Source organism: Ammospiza caudacuta, chromosome 15, assembly GCF_027887145.1.
Source record: "Ammospiza caudacuta isolate bAmmCau1 chromosome 15, bAmmCau1.pri, whole genome shotgun sequence".
NCBI lineage: Eukaryota > Metazoa > Chordata > Aves > Passeriformes > Passerellidae > Ammospiza > Ammospiza caudacuta.
This window is the reverse complement of record NC_080607.1, coordinates 19,472,851-19,493,578: the sequence shown is the minus strand read 5'-3', so window position 1 is coordinate 19,493,578 and position 20,728 is coordinate 19,472,851. Positions and strand designations below refer to the sequence as shown.

At 43.2% G+C, this 20,728-nt stretch overlaps 1 protein-coding gene across 2 annotated transcripts in view; it reads right to left on the bottom strand.

The window, feature by feature from the left end:
* PREX1 (phosphatidylinositol-3,4,5-trisphosphate dependent Rac exchange factor 1) overlaps positions 1 to 19,685 on the bottom strand; it is a 123,368-nt gene extending 103,683 nt beyond the window's left edge. For both annotated transcript variants that reach the window (XM_058814926.1, XM_058814927.1), the window contains exon 1: positions 19,506 to 19,685. In XM_058814926.1, coding sequence (XP_058670909.1) covers positions 19,506 to 19,664 — 159 coding nt within the window. In that variant the 5' untranslated portion in view covers positions 19,665 to 19,685. The remainder of the gene's footprint in view (positions 1 to 19,505) is intronic.
* Positions 19,686 to 20,728: the final 1,043 nt, after the last annotated feature.

Genomic DNA, 20,728 nt, shown 5'->3' with positions numbered 1-20,728 from the left:
ATCTCAAAGAAGAGCCGCTCGAAGGTGCGGACAACTGGTTCTCAGATGGCAGCAGCTTCGTGAAGCAAGGAGTAAGAATGGCTGGCTATGCAGTCACCACTACAGAAAGGGTAATTGAGTCAAACCCCTTGCCTGCAGGGACCTCAGCCCAAAAGGCAGAGCTGACAGCTCTGACCCGAGCCCTGGAATTGGCAGAAAACATGCAAATTAATATATGGACAGACTCTAAATATGCCTTCTCTGTTGTACATGCTCATGGGGCCATCTGGAAAGAAACAGGACTATTGACTACACAAGGAAAAACAGTCAAACATGCAGAAGAGATTCTGCGATTGCTAGAGGCGGTCCAACTCCCAGCACAAGTGGCCATAATGCATTGTAAAGGACATCTGAAAGGTAACACTATTCCAGAAATAGGGAACAGGAAGGCAGATACAGAAGCTAAATTGGCTGCCACAAGGAAAAGAGAAGTGGAAATAGTGGCCCTAATACCAGGAGAGCTGGATACCAATATCCAGCCAGAATACCAAGATCAGATCATAGATGGATTCAAAAGAATAAAGGTAAACTGTTAGACAGTGGATGGGGACAATTAGAAACAGGACAGTTGATAATACCAGGGAACATAATGTGGCAGATTGTGAAGGCGGAGCATGAAAAGGCCCATTGGGGTCTAGATCCGCTTTATCAACATTTGCGAGCCAGGATAGCAGGACCGAAATTATTTACTACTGTAAAGCACGTCACATCCCAGTGCGAGCGGTGTCTGAAAAATAACCCGAACACAGGAACCAAAGTACATCAAGGAGCCATAAATCGAGGTAAATTCCCAGGTGAAGTATGGCAAATTGATTTTTCTGAACTCCCAAGAAAAGGGGGGTTTCGGTATTTGTTGGTACTAACTGATACATTTTCTGGGTGGCCTGAAGCACTCCCTTGTAGGACAAATAAGGAAAGAGAAGTGACTAAAGTACTGTTGAATGAAATTATTCCACGGTTTGGGGTACCAAAGAGCATTTCTTCGGATAGAGGTACACACTTCTGTGCAAAAGTGGTGAGAGCAATAAGCAAAGCATTACAAATCAAATGGCAACTACACACACCTTATCGTCCACAGGCCAGTGGGCAAGTGGAAAAGATGAATCATCTCATCAAACAGCAAATTGCCAAAATATGCCAGGAGACTAATTTGCAGTGGTATCAGGCTTTGCCTATTGCTCTGCTTAGGCTGAGAGTCAAACCAAGATCAAAAGAAAAGTTAAGCCCATTTGAAATTTTGTATGGTAGACCTTATGCTATGCAAGTTGTAAATGGGGACGCTATAGACCAAATCGGTAATCAGTATATTTATGATTATGTAATTACGGTGGGGAAACAGTTTGATAAGAATGCTACTGTGGTGATAGGGCACTAACCTTCACACCGATATTACGTATTTGCAAAAGGGTTGCCAACCATTGATACAGCAAAGCCTTAAGGGATGGAATGCATGGCTAGCAACAAGGTCTCATCATAGAAGAGCACAAAGAGATCTAGGTGGATGGATTGGCACTGGATTTGGTATATTAAACACGATAGATCAAGAAGTATTAGTGAATAAATTAAGTACCGTCACGTCGAACTTAGGAAAGCTAAAAATGCCCCTCAGTTCATCCATGCTCACATTAGCAGAAACATAATCACTTGTAGTAAAATTACTAACCATGGTAGCAAACCATACTGAAGAGGATTTTTTGAAGTTCGCTAACTATACAGGGGAACTTAGCAGAGAAATTGCACTAGCTATCCAGTGCCCTCAGACACAACAATGGGTACAATCAGTAGCGGCAGGAATAATGAGAGAAGGAACGTCAGGTATATTACCTCAAGAGATAAGAGAAACAATACTAAAGGACAATCATACTACACAATTTGAGAAGGACCACCAAGCCTGGTGGCAATTAGTAAATTTCACTTATGAGCCTCAACAAGAACACATTGAAGCCTATGTCCTCACCATTAGTGCAGCAGAGGAAAGAGCTATCTTTCCTATCCTCACTCTAGGGACAATACATCAAGATGTTATTGTCAAGCCCATAGACCATAATGTCTGGGCTAGTTATGATAATACCAAAAATAGGTGGCAATCGGTTAGCACAGAAGCATGTATTCCTAGAGGACAATTAGGCTATGTCTGTGAAAACGCTGTAGTAGAAGCGGAAGATCTATGTTTAGATGCTGAAAATAGTGTATGTACCTTTGAAATGCTTCCGCATAATAGAACACGATCACAAGTTTATTATATAGGGAATGGGTGCGCTTGTGTGAGGACAGCTTGCGATAACGTCACCATAGATAATTGCCAAGAAAAGACTAACAATACTAACTTTTGTGTATGCAACTTCACCAAGATAGTAGGTTGTGACTTTCATTATACTGTCCCAATAACTACTCAACAGCTAATTAATGCAGATTTTGACCTATATCAAGAGATACCGAAATTACAAATAGGGATGGACGTCGAAGTCCTTAAAGCAATGCTCACACATCCTAAAGTAAGGGAATTAATACAAAAGGTAAATCAAACAACCAAACGAATGGTATGGCAGGTAGAACATAATTCAGAAAAATACAGAATGTCCTGACTAAAGTAGAACAAGTAGGCCAGCATCATTGGTGGGATATCTTTGTAGGATACTCCCCAACAGCTACACAAGTCTTTAACTATCTGGTGCACCCAACGCTAATAATAATCATAGTTCTGTTACTATTAACTCTTACAAATATTTGCATGTGGTGGAGACTGAGAATTATAATGAGAAGAACCCAAATGATCTGGGCTATGGTACGAGCATATCAGCGCCCTACAGGGTTAGAATTTGACGAAAGAATTCGTAAGTAATAAGAAAAGGGGGGAAATGAAGCCATTTATTATAATGGTTAATAGCTTCTGAAAAATAAAAGAATTAAAGACACTCAAAAATATATTAAGGGAATTGCAGCAGTTAATAAATAACCTAAAATACACTTTCAGGAAGATCTTTGATCAGATACTTAGGTAAGGCAATGTAAAAATACACTCACAATATTTGGATAGGTAATCTAAAATACACTCACAGAAGAAACTTTGGAATTAGAATATTTGAAGAAGAAGAAGTGGAAGCCAATAAGTTAAAGTGACCTGCCAACCCGTTAGGATCAAGCCAAGTATAACAGTTACTTCAGCTAAGTCATGGAAAAACATGCCAAGGATAACAGGAAGAAGACCAAATTAGGAAAAGCTTAAAATTTAACTGAGGAAGACCAAGAATTCCCAGAAGACTCCGCCTGCCTATGAATATGCATGTAATAAATGATGTAATCCTTGTTTAAAATTGTATAAAAACCCGCTTTTGCGGTGCATAATTTAGAAATCCACTTCGTGATTTCTCCGACGCGTCGTAATAAAATACCTCCTGCTTATCTGACTTAGGCTGAGTCTCTTAAGCAGTTATTCTCGCCTTTTGGGGCAAAATTCGGCATCACTTCTAAAGACAGGAGAGTTGCCCCAGAAAAACAGACAAGTTTGACAACTGAATATCATAGTATCTAGAGACACAACAGAGAGGGAGATTTCTATCTAGCTCTTGTCAACTGCCTGATGTTTAGACTGCTGGGAAAGTGAGACTTTCTCTTTAAGAAAAGATCTGTATAATGATGAGTGAAGACAGAAGTTATTAACTTAGACAAATTCCACTTAAATGCACATGACAGTTGACAGGTCATATACCTCTAAATGAGAAGTTTTGCAATGAAAAAATTGTGAGATTTCTGTCATTGGTGCCACAGCTGGGGTATCATTAAAAAAAAAAGGACACTCAAGCCCAAACTACTCCCCATACACCCACCCCCCCCAAAAAAAACACCCAAAAAAACCGACTCCAAAAACAAACCAAACAAAAAAAACCCAAATGCATATGAAATTTGCTTTCACTTCATTCCAAAGTCTCAACCCTTCTGACCAATTCCACCAGCTCAACTGAAACTTGCTTACACAGTAAATACAACAAAATAGCATAAGCCTAGAAAACAGAAGCAGACTAAGACAGCACATTTCTCTTCCTCCTTTGAAACTGCCACTCAAACATCATCTGTATTTAACATTTCGTGTTTCTAAAAATCAAGGTAAGTGCCTAATCCTCTGCCACTCCAGCTGCCATCTCCGAGTCAACTACAAACTGTTAATGAACGTGCATTTGCGCTAAGGACTGTGACTCATTTGCAAACTGATTTTAAAAAGCCTGAAGCAATTTTTGTCCTCTGTTCTGTTCCTTCCTCTCCTTAAGGTTAGACCTCTGTTTCTGACAAGACTGCATCTGTTGCTTAAACACTGCCCTCTACAACTCAACATTTAAGTATTTAAACAAACTACTGTAGCATTTAAGCGGCATTTATACAGAAAGCTGCAGCAGCTGAGGAGACAAACCGAGACACCCATTGACACTGTGGGACTTCACCTCTAAGCACTGGGGCCAGGCATGCAATAACTGGCACTGTCATCTCACTTTAACATGCTTGCAAACATAAATCAAAGCTCTAAGCAGTGAGTAAGAGTGAAATTGGTGAGAATATCTTCAGGTTTGATCTACTGCACTCTAAGATAACTAAATGAAATACGGATTGCAGGATAATGGCATATCACATACACCAGTATTTCCAATTGCTTACAATGGCCAATACTGAAATTATGATCTCAAATAATGCACAATAATAATGTTGTATTATGTTCTACATCAACCAGTCCTGGGAGGACTTTCACCTGTCCATCTCCTTTGAGCCATGCAGCAGTGGCAGTGCCCTGCTCCAGCAGGAAGCTGAAAACACTACGTTCTCTTTTTTCTTTGCCCTTGTACAAAGGTACTTGCACCTCACCTCATGAACTGCTGGAGTGAAGCAGAACAGAAATAGACTGTGGGGACAGTGGAGAGTTTGTGATGCAGGACACAAGACGCAACAGGATGCTCTAGTGGTGCAGAGATGCACAACTGAGGAAACCAGTCCAAGCCCACCTCGTGCTACAGTACCCACCAGTGCAGGTGTCTCGGCAGGTCTTGGTTTTCCAGACAGGTCACATCGGCTGGCATATGAGAAAAGGTAAGAAGTGCTCATATGAGGGCATTACTCCACCTCTCCACGCACCACCCTCACTCAAAATCTCACCAATCTCTTACACAAATGGTTCAACAGTCTCATGATTTGCAGAGATGTATCAGGCTACTTTTTTATTTTGGTACTGGTTACTTTGATTAAAGTAGTCATGGCCTCTCAAAGTCAGAGCTGGTGAACAAAAATCTTTTTATATGAAAATAAGGAGAATTTTTAAGGACAACACCCAACAAGTATGGACTGAAGAGGTATCTTTAAAATGAATGAAAAGGAAGGAGGTGAAGCCTTAGAAGATCGGAATTGTGCAGAGGGGTATGAAATCTACCAAAAATAAATGCTCTTGTCCCAGAGGACAAGTTTCTATGGTGAATTTCAGGATTAAAATACTTCCTTAATTCACCTTCAAACTTCAAGTCTGAACCTTGGAGACAGAAAATTACAGAGGAAGAAACTTCCTTTCTGTGGCATCTCAGAAGTTCCAGCTCCTCACCAAGAAAAAGAAGTGCAGAGAAGGCACATAAGTGAAATGTTCTAGATACTGACTTTTGCAACAACTTTTTCAAAATTTCACCTTGGATTCAGCTTGGCATTAGACATTTTTACCTTGCTTGACCAAACTGTTTTCTTCTAGTGAATGCTGGGGCATTCAAATCCCTGTACAGCCATACATTCAAACCACAGACATTTTCACTTCGTTTCTTTCTTTTAAAGCCTTTTTGCTCAATGTGTGCATGATTGCAGAACTCAGGCTTGCACTTACTGCTTTAAAAAGTACTTCTGCATAATGTTGAGAACGGTTTGTTTCAGCAGCTACCACAGAAACAGACTAGGCAAGCATGAAACCAGATGTCCAAGTGTTTGCACTTGGACTTGCCGAGATTTTAGCATGAGCACAACTGTTCAGACAACTGCCACTGAGTAATTCTGAGACCTAACATAGCTTCTCTGTTTACATTTTTACCACTCTCTGAGAGTACTGGGAAAGCACTGACTGGCGGTTCCTGAAGGATCAAGACTTACATTCTACACCTTATGTTCACACAGGAACGCTTTGGCAGGAAGACCCTCCCAGCACAATCGCCGGCATCCAGCAGAGGTTCTCCCAGAAGGGAAAATTGTTAGCGCCTCCCATCCCCATGGATTCTTTGTTTGTGCACAAAGACTGCTTCTGGTTATGCCTAACAGTCCTCGATTGAGCTAAGACCAACAATTCATCGAGTGCTAACTGCCAAGGATGCTCAGCTGACTGAAGAATTAACATTCTTGTTGCACTATTTCACAAAAAAATTCACATCGTTTATGTGACATCTTTTGCTCAGCTTTTTCTCCTAAAGGAGGTAAGAAACGGAGACAAGGCTCTGTTACTTACTTCATCAGCGCCTTTTGTACAACTCATTTTGCCTTTCTGCACCTCAGTTTCTCCATCTACTAAATACCTGTGCTCTATTTTGAGAAGATCCAGCCAAAAAAGTGCTGCATGAACCAGTATCTTTATTCTTAATACACTTCACAACAAAATTTTCTTCTTCTCTAAGTGAAATAGTCTGAAAAGTTTCTTTCCACCGGATTGAGCTGGTTTTTGACACCATGCTGCCCCAGCAGCTCACCCAGAGCCACATTAAAAGAGAAGTGATGTCATGCAGCCTTGCCTCCACACACCACCTGGACATGGTAACTGCTGCCACTGCAATTTAATTCTTGCTTGCTGTTTGCAAATTTCAGTTCCTCTGGCTGTGTGCTGTAAAAATTTTGATTCATACTTTGCTTTCCAAATATTGTGGCTTTTCTTGTGCAACTGCTTCAGAAAGGCCTGTATCGTGCAAAAAGATCTCTTATGACACAGTGCATGCACAGTAGAACAGTCAAAGCCCCTTAAGAGCCTGGCTGTTCTTTCCAGTGTTATTTCATGTCAAGATGCATATTAGCTGTTTTTCAACAGAGGTCACAGTGGAAATGCCGGATGTACCTTGCTGTTCATGGTTCAAATTCTACAAGCAGAAGGTGCTGATGCTGCAAAGTGACAGGCACCTGCTAGAACAGGCTGAGCTTTCCCAGCCCCTCCTGGCTCCTGCACCCCTCAGGATGAAGTCTGCAGAGGTAGCAGGATCCCCAAAAGGCACTCTGCCCGACATCACGCAAAACAGAGTATCACCCCACATATTCCTCCTTTTTTGATTTTCCTCTGCTGCTTGGTATAACTGCAGAAAAATTCCAGCACCCTTCACCAACAGGTCACTCCACAAAGCAAGTTAGCAAGTTTCATCAGCTTGATCTGTCCACCATGCCAAAAATCAAGATGAAGCCAAGCACACTTAGAGAAAGAAAGGCTTGTTGAACAGTCAAAAAGAGGAAAACACACATTTCTTCAGGGACTGTTTTGCTCACTGAATAATTGCCACATTTGGCAAACATACAAAAAACCCAACCCAAACCAACAACAAAAATCAAAGCAAAGTAATAAAAACCGTGCATGTGTTAATGTATAACAACAGGAACTGTCCGCAGCTGATTTTGTTAGAGAACCACCCACCATAGCTAGTGAATAGTGAAAGATTATGTAAGGATGTCATATGTCTTAGTGACCCGTTCTAACCACAAAAGTATGTACTTCAATGCAGAAGTATTGATCTGTGCTTCTTTTTGACTCCTTCCATTTATCTAAAACCAATACTCTTTCTAAATGTGTTCAGTTCAAAAGCCAGGACTATACTTTCAATTCAGTGGTCCAGTTTTGTTTCTAAATGCTTTTTGCTCTTGTTTCCTAACTTCTAAGTGCAGTTATTCTGGCAAATACTTCTTCTTCTGGCAAATGTTGAAGGATGAATGCACAGAAGTGAAAAAAGCCATCTACCGGTAAGATTCTCTGTCCTGGCACAAGGGCTTTGCAACCATTGGAAAGGAAAGCAGTAGCAAGCAAGAACATGGAGATAATGTCACAGCCAGAGGACTGAATACAGTACAACCCTGTGAGTTCAGTGCTGGCAAAGTTGAAGGCCTACTCAGTAAAAAGCCCAGCAAAACAGGTACTGCAACACTCAATGCACTGTATTTCATATCCTCTCTACCATTTAATGACTAGGTTAAAAACTCCCATGGTACTTTTCTCTGCTATTAATAACTTAATTGCTAAATCTCACTTTTCAACTATACCTCCCAAAACCACTGTCTTTGGTCCATATAGCCTAAAAACCATTACTTTTTTAGTGACAAGTTTTCAGAACACATTCTCCTTGTGTGAACAGACGACTTGGTGCCAGCACAGAGGATGCATTTGTAACAGTGGTAGTTTCTCATATACATTTTAAAGAGCCAACAAGGGAGACAAAATCTGTGAAAAGTGTCTCCTCCCCAATATGCATCTCTCATTTTCCTGTTGAGAGATCATGCCTCTGACAAACCAGTGCTCAAAGCAAATGCACTTCTTTGGAAAGCTTCCCCCACTGTTCTGCCCTTATTGTCCTGTCAACACCCTCTCCTCACAAACAGCTGCTTCTCATCGGAACTGATTTCTGAGCACAGTTTCAGTAATACAACAAACAGAACCTCCAGCACCCAGAGGGGTATGAGGTAAAAAAATTATATGCAAGTGTCCAGTGATTATCATTTGAAGTCTTGCATTTTCTTCAATAAAAAAGGAAGTAAATAAAAGAGAAATGATCAAGCATCCTTCATATGAAGGACCAAAGTACCTTCAGTCAACAAGTATCTCAGCTGACAACTGTCAATGTTGACACTGAATTAGGTAATTAACATCCAGTTCCTTTTCACACTGTCCTGAAGTAGTTGACAGCCATTCAAACTGTATTTCCTTTCTGTCTCCTCCTCCACAGATTAAACAAAATAAAAGATCCCAAGTAATGATGGCAAGAGAATAATGGCAAAAATTTAAGGAAGGCTGATAAAACATATTTCTAGCATTTCTGACCTGGCACCTAGAACTTTCACATAATAACAAAGCATCAGAAGTAACACCATCCACATCAGCACCCTCAAGGAAAAGCTAGCACAGCGTCTGGGCGTGAGCTCCAATCTACCAGAATCCTGCTTCAGCACCAAGTGCCAGAGCCTGGGGTGGGCCCTAGGCCATGCCTCCAGTGGCGAGCCCACAGGGCCAGGACACGCACCTGAGCCGTGCGGTTCTGGGAGAAACCTGGCAGAATGTTTCTGGCGTTCTCTGGCCTGGGCTACCAGCATTCTCCCAAACTGTCAGGCATGGGCGCCAGTTTGGGCAGCCCAAGCACCATTCCCAGGAGGGAGTCCAAATGCAGCCATCCTGCTTGGAGACTGGAGTTCAGCACTACAGGGCAGGACCAGACCGTGCCAGTTGGCCACAGGGCCAAAGAGTAAAGCCTGGCACTGTTTTGTTTACTACGCTTGAAGCCCAAGCCTCTAGCTGAACAATACAGGGCATTAACCACTGACCAGGTCTAACAACACAGATAAACTTTTGTGTCCGTGCCTTCTCCTCTGCCACCTACATATTAAATAGCACACAGCCTACTCATGTATACCTACATTAAGCTTGTCCAATTTTCCCACAACAACATGGATGCTATTTAAGAATCAGGTGTGAGAGTCCTAAAAACTTTCACAGCCTTCTGTTACTGCCCCTTCATACAAAATGGGAAGGGCAGTAGCCACCTAGTGATGAGGTTAACAGGCAAGGCTCCCTGTGAGGTGACATTCAAAACAGTTGCCAGATAAAACAGAAAGTCCCGTGGGATCAGAGACCTTGCTATGTAGCTGAAACCCATCTACCTACCTGAGCTAAGAATTTGCATTTTAGTGAGTTCTTATCAAGAGTCTGCCACCTAAGCCCTCCACCAGTGACACACACACTTTGAATATCAGGGAACTCCTCTCATTGTCAGCTTCCTCAGCATCCAAAATAATCCCTGAATGCTACCTTTTATGTCTTCCCCTCTTTCCTGACAAGTGTTTCCCTTATGTATCTCATGGCAAACCATGCTAGGATGCCAGAAGCATGAGCAAGCAAAACTTTCAAGACAGAAGTGTTATCACTAATGTGATTTACTGTAGATAAAAGAAAGTGTAAGAGGGTATGGATGATGTTGTTAGGCTTTTCTTTTTTTAAATCTAAGCCCGTTTTGTCATGTACAAAGGTAGTAAACATCTGGAAGACATTCGGTAAATTGAGAGTCATGGGTTAAAAGCTGTTTCTTGGTAAATTGCTCAGATTCCAAAGATAAGCATCATTCCTTGGTGGCAAGCTCAGCAGTCAGGGACACTGGTGCAAAGGACTGGAGCAACCTCTCTGCAGAAGAGGTGTTCTTAGGGAAGGGGCAAGCAGTGTGCCTCTCAGGCGTCAGCGTTTGCTCATTCTGACACCCTGGGCCAAGACATGTCAGCAGAAAGGATGTGGGTTTGGTGTCACTGGCAGCAGGCTCTGGTTCACAACTAAACCAGCAGCCTGGTAAGTGCAAGCCAGGCTTCTGGCCTGATCACATCAAGCTCCACACCCAAACATACAGTGAAACAGTTCCTAACACATGCTTGAGGCAGGAGCCCTGGAAATGTTGGTCCTATCCCTTAGCTAGTGGTACCTTAACAACTGACAAATCCACAGGGAATATATAAACAGCACTCTGCCTATCAGATTGTTTGCTTCTTCTTTTCTTTTAATTGAAAGTGTATAACTGAGCTAAATAAATTAAGACTAGTCTACAAAGTTTTTTATAAGGACTAAACAACTGCACTTGTTAAGCAAAAAAGGTGTCCTTATTTTAGATAAGCAAAGTAGTTTGGGTACCAAACCTGTTGGCACAAGAAATGACCACAGCAAAACCAGAAGTACAAAATGAAAGGTTAAGAATAGTCACAAAATCTACTCCATGAGTCATGAGACATCAGATTAACTGCAACAAGTTATTATTTGTATGGCTGATATGCTTCCATAAAAATAATTTCAGCAATGGGAATAGGTGAGAATACTGATAATGACCCAGTATCCTCACGTGAACCTAAACGTTCCTGTAACTCAGTTCCACAGTCCCATCATGTCATACCAACTTTTAAATAATCAGGATTCAGAAATCTGTGGCCCCCTCTGCAACTCAAAGATACACAACATAAAATTGTCACTGTTTCCGGAACTGTAGAAGGGTCATTGCCAGCTGGTTTGTAACAAGCTCTTGTGCTGATAGCACTGAAAGGGCAGACAGGCCTAAGAAGAGCCCCACAGTGCCAGAACAGTAAATTCTGTCTTTCTGTCCCTAGGCTTGAAGTGGCCCATCAGAGCAGCATTCAGCTGGGCACTCAGTGTCTCCTGGCCCGACATACGGCATTCAGCTGTGTAAGCAAGGAGGAAGACTCAGGAGGAAGGGTCAAGGTTTTCTCCTCACAGAGCTGTTTTCTCTTATTCTGCTCTTGAGAGCTGCAGCTTAAAGGGAGCCAATGTCTCTTCACATGAATGGCATCTACAGAAGGGTGAAGGTGATATGCAGAAGTCAGGTGTTCCAACCAGACAGCCACCGTGAGGTTCTGTCCCAGCACAGATCCACTGCAGTTCTCTATGTCTGCGACAGCTTGACTCAATCACACCTGCAGAGGCAGTGTGACAGCTTTAATCATGCTTGACTGGGTAATTAAAAAGGACTCTTCGTCTGCAGCAATGTTTAAATCCAACACTTTGGTGAGATCTCAGGCATGTTGTTGGTGCAATCCCCAGTCCAAGAGTCAATTTGTGGCACAGAAGGGAAAAGCAGTCAAAGGTAGTGTTCAGTCTAGATGAGATGGCTTTGCAAGAATTGCATTGCTCCACAAGAAGTCTTTGTAACCAACTGAGAAAGGACATGGTTGCTTATTTCAAGTCCTTTCTTGTCACTAGCTGTACTCACTCCAGGTAACCAGCACAGGCTGCCATTTGCACAGGAATTTCAAGCATCATCAAAACCAAAAGATACACCATCATTTACATCCTAAACCACACTACAAATGTGCAAGGCCTTTACCATTGCAGGCTGGAAATCCATTGGGGAAACAAAATTAGAAAAGGATTCTACAGCTGGAAAGAAGACAGAAATTCATACAGTCCCTTTATATTTTCTTGTAAGAGCCTGAAGCAAACAATAAACAGGCAACAGAAATAAGTAATTTCTTGAAAGCTTCATCTGTCCCGGACTCATCTGGGTGCCCAAAGGCAGACAATGCACCTGGGAGATCCTGCTTCTTGAAGCCTCAGAAACGCTCTGTGTCGGGTGCCTCTGGGAGTGCCAGGATGTGGAAAGGGGGAAAGGGAGCCTGCAAACACATCACCCTCTACCGCTCGGGAGGGTTCAGCGTTGCACTTCCAGGGCACCCCCAGGAGTCTGAATACCTGACCGCTCCCATAGATGCTTTATGCTGACACCCAGTTATTGGTATGAGCAATGAGTTGTTCCCAAATGCAGGTACAAACTCAGGCAAACCTTTCTCTCCTGTGACAGTAATACTCTGTATATTGTAAAAAACCTGTAAGTAATCCACTGCCTCACTTGGTACTGCTAAAGCCTTGGGAGTGCCTTGCACCTGGTGTTTTGGGCACTAGGGTTCAGGACACAAACAGATCAGAGAATCCAGATAACAGCACAGGAATTATCAGAAGTAAAATTAAATTGGTTTTGAGAAAGAAAATGAAACAATTTGACAATTTAGCATAATCTGAAGCAAAATGTGAAAACATTCTTGAAATATTTAAGGGATTGACACAAAGAAAAAAAGAGCACTAAAAAGATTAGACATTATGTTAGGGATTAAGAAGACATCTTTAATACTAACAACATCTAAACACCAGGATAAACCACCAGAAATTAACATCTTTCCATATCAGAATATGATGGGATGGTTTGTGTAGATTCTCTCCAAGGCTACTTTTCATGATTCCATGATAACAATGTAAAATTGAAGAATTACATTTCTCCTCCTTGCAAACCAGTACTTCTGCCTATGGCAGAAATACTGTGTGACCTAGGGAGTAGAAAATTATCAAAGCTTTTAAACTTTTTTGCTTCCTATATTTAGGGACAAACAAGTTTCCCATAATGGGTATCAGTCCGCTTCCTGCAAATATCAGCTGAAAATGCTGTAAAATCAAACATGCATCCAGCTATGCACGGAGGAACTGCAATACTCTGCTCTCTGCGATGCTTGGCTCACTTTTTGACCTTCATGCCCTTTCTACCAGAGCCTTTGTCCCTCCCTTCCCTCAGCTCCCACAGTGCTATGGCAGGAGAGGTTTGCTGCAGAGGCACCAGCGTGGCTCTGGGAAAGCCCAGGGCAGCCAAGCACTCCCTCCTCCCTCAGAGATCATGGCACATGTTCAAACAGCAACTGGCATGCCTGAAATGAGAGGGAGGGACAAACTGCAAAAGGGCTGATTGATCACAGCGCAGCAACCAAGAGGAGGGAGACATGCAGAGCCAGAAAGAGGTCAGACACCTCATTCCAAAGGATGTAACACGACCGAAGTAATTCAGAGATAAAGGGTAAAAAGGATCAGATGCACACCAAGCTGGAATGAGTTAAGGGAAGCAGACAGAAATTAGTTTCTCACCTGTATGGCAGAAAACTGGTAAAACTACACAGGGGATTTATTGATATTTTCTCACCATGGAAATTCTGTGAGAGTGCAAAAAGAATAAACACCTTCTTTCACATAAAAACCTGCTGAACTCCTATGTAACTGATTTGTAAAGCCTCACTGCAAAAGGCATGGGCTCAGCACACTATATTCAAAGCAACACCCTAAGCTCATACAGCTCAGAGCAGGAGAGAACCTGGGTATTCTGGATCCTCCAGCCCTGATCTTAGACCCATGGCTGTAAACGGCTCTCTAGACCACAAGCTCAGATGAATAAATATTTTCAGAGCTCTCTCTTTGCTTAGTTTTGCTTTTCAGTGTCTCACTTTTGCTCCATCTTTCTACATCCAGATTGTTTTCTTCACTTTCTTTCTTTGTATCTGGAGCAAAAGAACCTTTTAATCTATTTGCATTTCAGCCTTTAGCTGCTGATTTTGCACTACACTTGGTCTAAATAGAGAACTCTACTAGCAGAATTGCCAACCTCAAATTCAAGTGTCAAAACAAAAGCCCCCAAACACTCAGAAGCATTTTTGTTTTGCTAATGTTCTATCTTCAATTCGTGCTTTACAACCAGAAGGACTACAAATATGTCATTTAAAATTAAATCCGTGATCTTCCTCAATTTGCATACATCAGGAACCAGACTTAAAAAAAAAAAAAAAAAAAAAAAAAAAAAGCTTGGTAACTTTAAAACTAAACAGAACATCTTTTGCAGTTCTAACAATTGTAGGTGACCAACTGACCCAAAATAACAGATCAGCAAAGGTAATTTAGATCACTTCCAAGCAATTTCCTTTCCCATCTCCTTCCTCTCCCAAGAATGCTCCTTTAGCTGTCTCCTAATAAAGAAGCACCATTACCCAAACCATATGGTTCACCTTCCAGAATCAGCGTTTATCTGTATCTACTGAGGGTGAACAGGCAGAGAACAGGGTAGGACAGGAAACCACAGCTCACAGCTGAGACAAATGGTCTGTTTGCTACTCTATTAGAGCACCAGAGCCTTATCTTGGATGCAAACAAGATTGTGAAATAGAAAGGGAAGGAGGAGGGGGGGAAGACCAAACAAAGCCTGTGATGCTTATCGTGTTTCAAGATGGGTGGAGTGCAAAACCCAGAGACAGATCAATTACACCTACAAGGCAAGCAAGAAAGAGGATCAAAACACAAATATTTTGAGTCTGTAGGATGTGGGCTAATTTATCTGATGGCACATGTCCTAATGTAACATTTACAGAATTAAAAGGATTGAAGAGGACCTCTAGTTTTCATACAAAAATAAAGGAATGCATGACAGTAAAATCTAAAAATAGTATTGGTACAATTACTTATCCAATTTGATACCTATCTGGTAACAATTCACCTTTCCTACTGTTTTCATGCCTGCACAGAACAAGCAGCAATTGCTCAAGCTAAAAGTACATCCTGTCATTCTGACATTAAAATTAGCAAGTTGGTGGTTTGTCTCTGGAAAGGTGAAAGAGACATATATATACAATGTAGAGAACAATTTGACTTTATATATTTGCAATTAGCTAAGCTGTGGGAGCTGCATGTGCAGGTTTGAGCTGAATGTTTGATGAGATAAATGAATGTGAGGGAAAAAAGTGATGCAACAAAATACCTACCACTGCAACCCAGCGTACTGAGTAACTACTGCTCCAACACTTCCACATGTAATTCATGATTATATCTACAAAATGGTAAAAAAAACCTTTTAAAAACCTGACCGCCAACTGCTGTGTGTTCACCATTTAATCTGTTTTTAGAATGATGGTTGACAAGTATGTCTGAAATCGCTCAGGCTCCTGTGTCTCCTTACTTGAGAGCTGATCTTTAATTACTGAAATATTAGTGTCAGATTTGACTGGGTTTCTGTGGAATGACCATGCAACAGTCAAACACACCACAACCTTTCCTTCCCCAACAAACTGTGCATGACTTCCCTGTACCAAGTGACACTCCAGGAACGGGCACCTAGAGCCTGGCCAAGCCTGAGGGCTGCAGCCTGCAGACACTGCACCTCCAGCAGTGCGCCGGCAGCCCCACACTCCTGCACAGGACTGCATGCCACCAGACAGATGCTGGCATTTATCCAGCAGGTCACTTAAACTAAATTATCACCTGCTGCCATTCAAAAAAAAAAAAAAGGAGGTATTTACAAAATTACATAGGACAAGATAAACTTTCTGTAGATGTTACAGAGTTAAAAGAGGCCAAAGGATTAATTGAATCTTAAAGCTTGGAGACTGAAAATCCTTATGGTTTATGATCACACCAGAGACTTAGAACAGAATTATCTGTCTTCATGCCTTTGAAGTTTATCTTACTCCTTAAACTTTTACTGAAGTTCCATTAGGTTCTAACAATTTTCCACTTTGCTTCTTCTGTGATCAGTAGTTCTTTAATGATGTTAGCAGCAATATATTTCCATCTGCACCATGCAGTTCTCCCTGCTGCTTAAAAAGTTTGTCTGTATAATGTACTAGTACAGCCAGTAACACAGCTGCATAACTGCAGTATTGTCTATTAGTACTCCTGAGTTACACAGCACTTCTTCAAGAATAATTCCATAATTAGCAATAATACCATCCCTGCTTAACAAAATGGCAAATAAAACAGGACACCATATCATGTGCGTATATTCGTAACTAAATCAGTAACTTCAGGTCATCAGCTCTGAGCTGGTAGAAGAGAGTTAGAAGTCCATGTTCTATCACTTTAATTATTTAATTATAACTTTCATTATGCTTTATATTAAATTTTACATACTCACTTTATTAATTTATGAAAGCAAAATATGGACCACAATCTTTTAGGTAAAGCAAATAAGGGTTGAGTCCTTATGTTAATAATGAACCTATTTTCCCCTGCACCTTAGTGGGAAAACATTTCTGAACATAGAAAAAGAAAAGAAAAAGGAAATCTTTCCTTAAACATGATCATATATTTATCTCCTAAAACAGATTAAAATACTATAAGTGAACTGAGGTTATTTTGATTCATTTGCAAACCCATAGCATTAAATACTTACAAGATTCTAAATACTTAAGAGATTCTTGTACATTACCAGGGAACACAGGAAGCTGCTGCTAGCAAGCATCTTCAGTGCTGTGAATAAACTCATAGAATTTAGCTATTTGCTTTTTAAAACATTGTTTATTGAGAACACTTAATGAGGACTAGGGCTTCAATAGCAAATATTTAACCAAGAGCACAGATTCCCTCATACAAGCACAGCTGTCCCAGCCTACTTGGGGGAAATTCATTATAATAATAAAAGATATGAGCTTTAGCCTTCCTTTACTTAACCCAAGCTACTGACGTTTCTTAGGCAAAGGAACCCATACCCCACATCTGTCTCATCTCCTTTTTGACAGGAACAAGTTTCTAGAAGATTAGGGTACTGCAGTTCTGCACAAAACAGCAGTCTTTCAGGGCAGCCAAAATTACACTTGGATCATATGGAGTACAAACCATTTTAGTACAATTCGCACTAAGGACAAAACAACTGACCTTGCCAGTGACACTGGAGTGTTAACCTGGTCCATCACCCCGGGCAGGATAAGAGTGTATGTTTATTTTGCACTGGGTAGGTGCTGCCCACAGAACACGAGCTGGGGAAACAGCGATCCATGGGCAGGAGGGGTGGCTGCTGAGCAGGGGTGCCAGCACGCTCAGGAGAGCCAACAAACACGAGCTGGGTGGCCTCTTGTGAGGCCAAGCACAGCTGAGAATACAGTCCCAGGGCTACAGGAGTACTTTCATCAGTATCCTAAAGCAAAACTTTTGCATCTAATCCCAGTGATTATATAGATTATGTTATCCTTGCACGTTGTGTTGGCTGTCCAATGTGGGAGGTGGGGAAGAATTCTTTCTTGTGGGCTGTCTTGTTAGAAGGATTAAGTTATGGCCATCCACAAAATTGATGCAGAAAATATTTCACACTCCAAATTTTATTTTTAAAAATTTCATCCCGTTACTGCTCCTTTTACCCTCACATGCTGCAGTAGATCCTCATTCTCCTTTCCTTGGGGCTAACAACATTCAGCTATAAGAAAGCAGTTGTACAGAGATTCAGTCCATAAGATGTAGGTCAATGACTGAGGAAACTGACATTATTTAGGACAGCACATGAATATTTGACATGTGCACGAAGTTAAGCCTGTGTATGAATGCTGCTCTAAACTAAGGCCCAGAGATGAAGAAGACCCTAACCCTCGGAGCTTTATTCAAACATAATTACTGAAACACAAATTCCGTAGGGGGGTAAAGCTGCACTTCCAGAAGCAACACACGATAATACTATAGCCACTCTACACCTGGTGGCAAAGTGCCTCAGAAGGGCTCTAACTGCCAGCAGCGCCAGCCAAGACCCAGCGAGTGCGCTCCATCAGGATCTTCTCCTGCCATTACCTAGGGCATATTACTCACTACTGCTCTAATGAAAACTGCCAAGTTAACAAATACAAATAAATAAAAGACCTGCTTTGTTTTTTTTAATACATGAAAAACCCATTTAGCTAACACTATGAATACATTGAGCTGTAAGAACTGGAATTAAAAATATATGTAGCTTGAATCTACATTCTAGCCTGCAGCTAACAAAATCTCAAATTCAGTACTTAGGACAGAGGAGTTTTCTGAGGGATTTTGGTTTTGTTTTGTTTCGTCTGTAGGGTGAGGCTCTTCTACATCCTAGAAGAAAACCTCCTTACACTGAGACAGAACCACAGTTCTAAATGAAGCTAACTGGCACTTCAGTTGGAAAACTCAAATTAAAGGCTCGGAGTTCAATTACTGGAGAGAGAAGAGGAGGGTTCAAGTAGAGACTAGTTCATAAAGCAACCACATCCTTGTAATTTATCTTTTATGTTAGACAGTTTTCCACTTTGGTGAATCTGAAAAACACTGAAGACAAACTAATTTTAAAAAACAAACAAACAAAAATCTTGCCAGAAGGACAGGTCAAAAGGGGACCAGGGTCTAAGTGCTTTTAGATGAAACCAGAGTTTAGTCTTTATCTAGAAAAACACCAGATATAATTTCTGCCCTTTAAGAAACAATCTTTTAGAAATCTCTGCAGAGACTTCCTTTGCTTTGCTTCTTGATCGCTGTGTGATCACTAGTTTTTCTTTTATATCTATATCTATCTGTTATCTAGTAAGTTTTACTACATGCTTTTCTAGTTATTTGCAGGAGTGTGGTGGTACACAGATGAATTCCACATTTAGAACCTACATAGGAAAATGGAAATATCCAGATGGATTTTTTTCTTCTGAACTAGCCCGTGAATAATTTCAGAGGCAGGTATAATTGCTTCCACATGCACAGACACACCCGGCACAATCACAAATTTATGTTTACCATTTAACAAGGATACATGTACAATATTTATTTATAAACAACTGACAGTAAGAGTAGATTTTCCAAGTGAGTGTAAAAGCAACTTCTGAACAGCAACAACAAGCAAAGGGACGAGGCATTCTGAGAGCAGAGCCACTCCTGGATGGGTTCCTGCCGCCCCGCGGGGCCGGGAGCGCTGAGGGGCCGGCGCTGCCCGCGCTCCGCGCCGGGGGCGAGAGAACCGCGGCTCTGCCGGCCCCGGCCCGGCCCCGGGCCTCTCCGCACACACTCCCTCTCGGCGGAGCGGACCCGGGCGCGGGCACTTCCACAACCTGCGCCCCGCCGCCCTCGAAGCCCCCTCGCAGGGAGGAGCCGCCGGGAGGAGCCGCTCCGGCCGCCCGCCCGGCCCCGCCGTGCCCCCGAGGGCGCTCCGCAGCCCCGCGGTGCCACTCACCGACTGCAGGAAGCGGAGGGTCCCCACGTAGTCGCGCTCGGTGCTGAGGATCTCGTTGAGGACGCAGAGGCGGAGGCGCAGCTGGCGGTCGGTGTCCTTGGGGCAGCCGGCGGGCTCGGCGGCGCTGGGGGCGCCGGGCGGGGGCGGCGGTGGCTCCATGGTGGCGGCGGGGGCCGGGCGCTCCGCTCCCCGCTCCCTCAGGAGCCCCCCATGGCCCCCTCGGCCCTGCCTCGCCCGCGGGCCGAGGCGTTACAGGAGCCGGGCGCTGGGCGAAGCCCGGCTGCGGGACATGCCGGGCTAGCGGCGCGGCACCGCTGAATAGAGCGCGAAGGGAAGTCCCGGTGGCAGGGGGGGAAGGAGGGACGGGGGGGGAAGGAGGGACGGGGCGGGCGCAGGCGGCGGAGCCCGGCCCCGGGGGCCGGCGGAGGGCAGCGGGGCGGGGCGAGAGCGAGGGCAGTACGGCTTTGTCATCTCCTCGTCCCGCGCACCCGCGTGGTCGCCTGTCCTCGGCTCCCCGTCCAGCACACGCACAGCCGCGTGTCCTCCTCGCACGCAGCCCCTCTCACTTACCGCCTCTCATCCGCACTCCCCCATCTCCTCCCACACGCACTCCCTCACCCCCGTGCGCTGCAGACCCCGCACACCTCGCCCTCTGCCGCCCCGCATTTCACAGTGTGTGGAGTTGCTGCACAGCCCGCACAGCGCGGTCACACCGCGCGGCCGGACACGGGGCTCACCCCACGGCACACGAACACAGCACAGCGCGGTGAACACACCGCAGCTTCCCGCACGAGCAGGGACTTGCCCCCAGCCCTACAGGCCCGACCCGGCCCACCGCTAAGCTGGGGTCGCACAGACACCGCCGTTGTCACACAGGACCGCACACAGCACAATGGACACAAACGGGCAGAAATAAGGAATCGCAGACTTCCATGCCAACAAAGAATAAATACAAAAGCGGGTTTCATCGCTGTAAATCCAAAATGCAGAGGTTTTAAGTTATTTACAACTGCTTGTGCAAAGTGAGTGTCCAGCATAAGGGCAGAGATGAACAGGGTAAACTGCACACAAAACCAGGCTGAGGGCTGCATTTCAGCACTACTCCTCCCATTCCCAGAAGGCTAGGTTCATAATGGTGGAGATTCTCCCAAATATCTTCATTCCATCACAAGAACATTGCCAGGCTTTTGGCAGACTACAAATACTTTTTTTTTCTTTTCTTT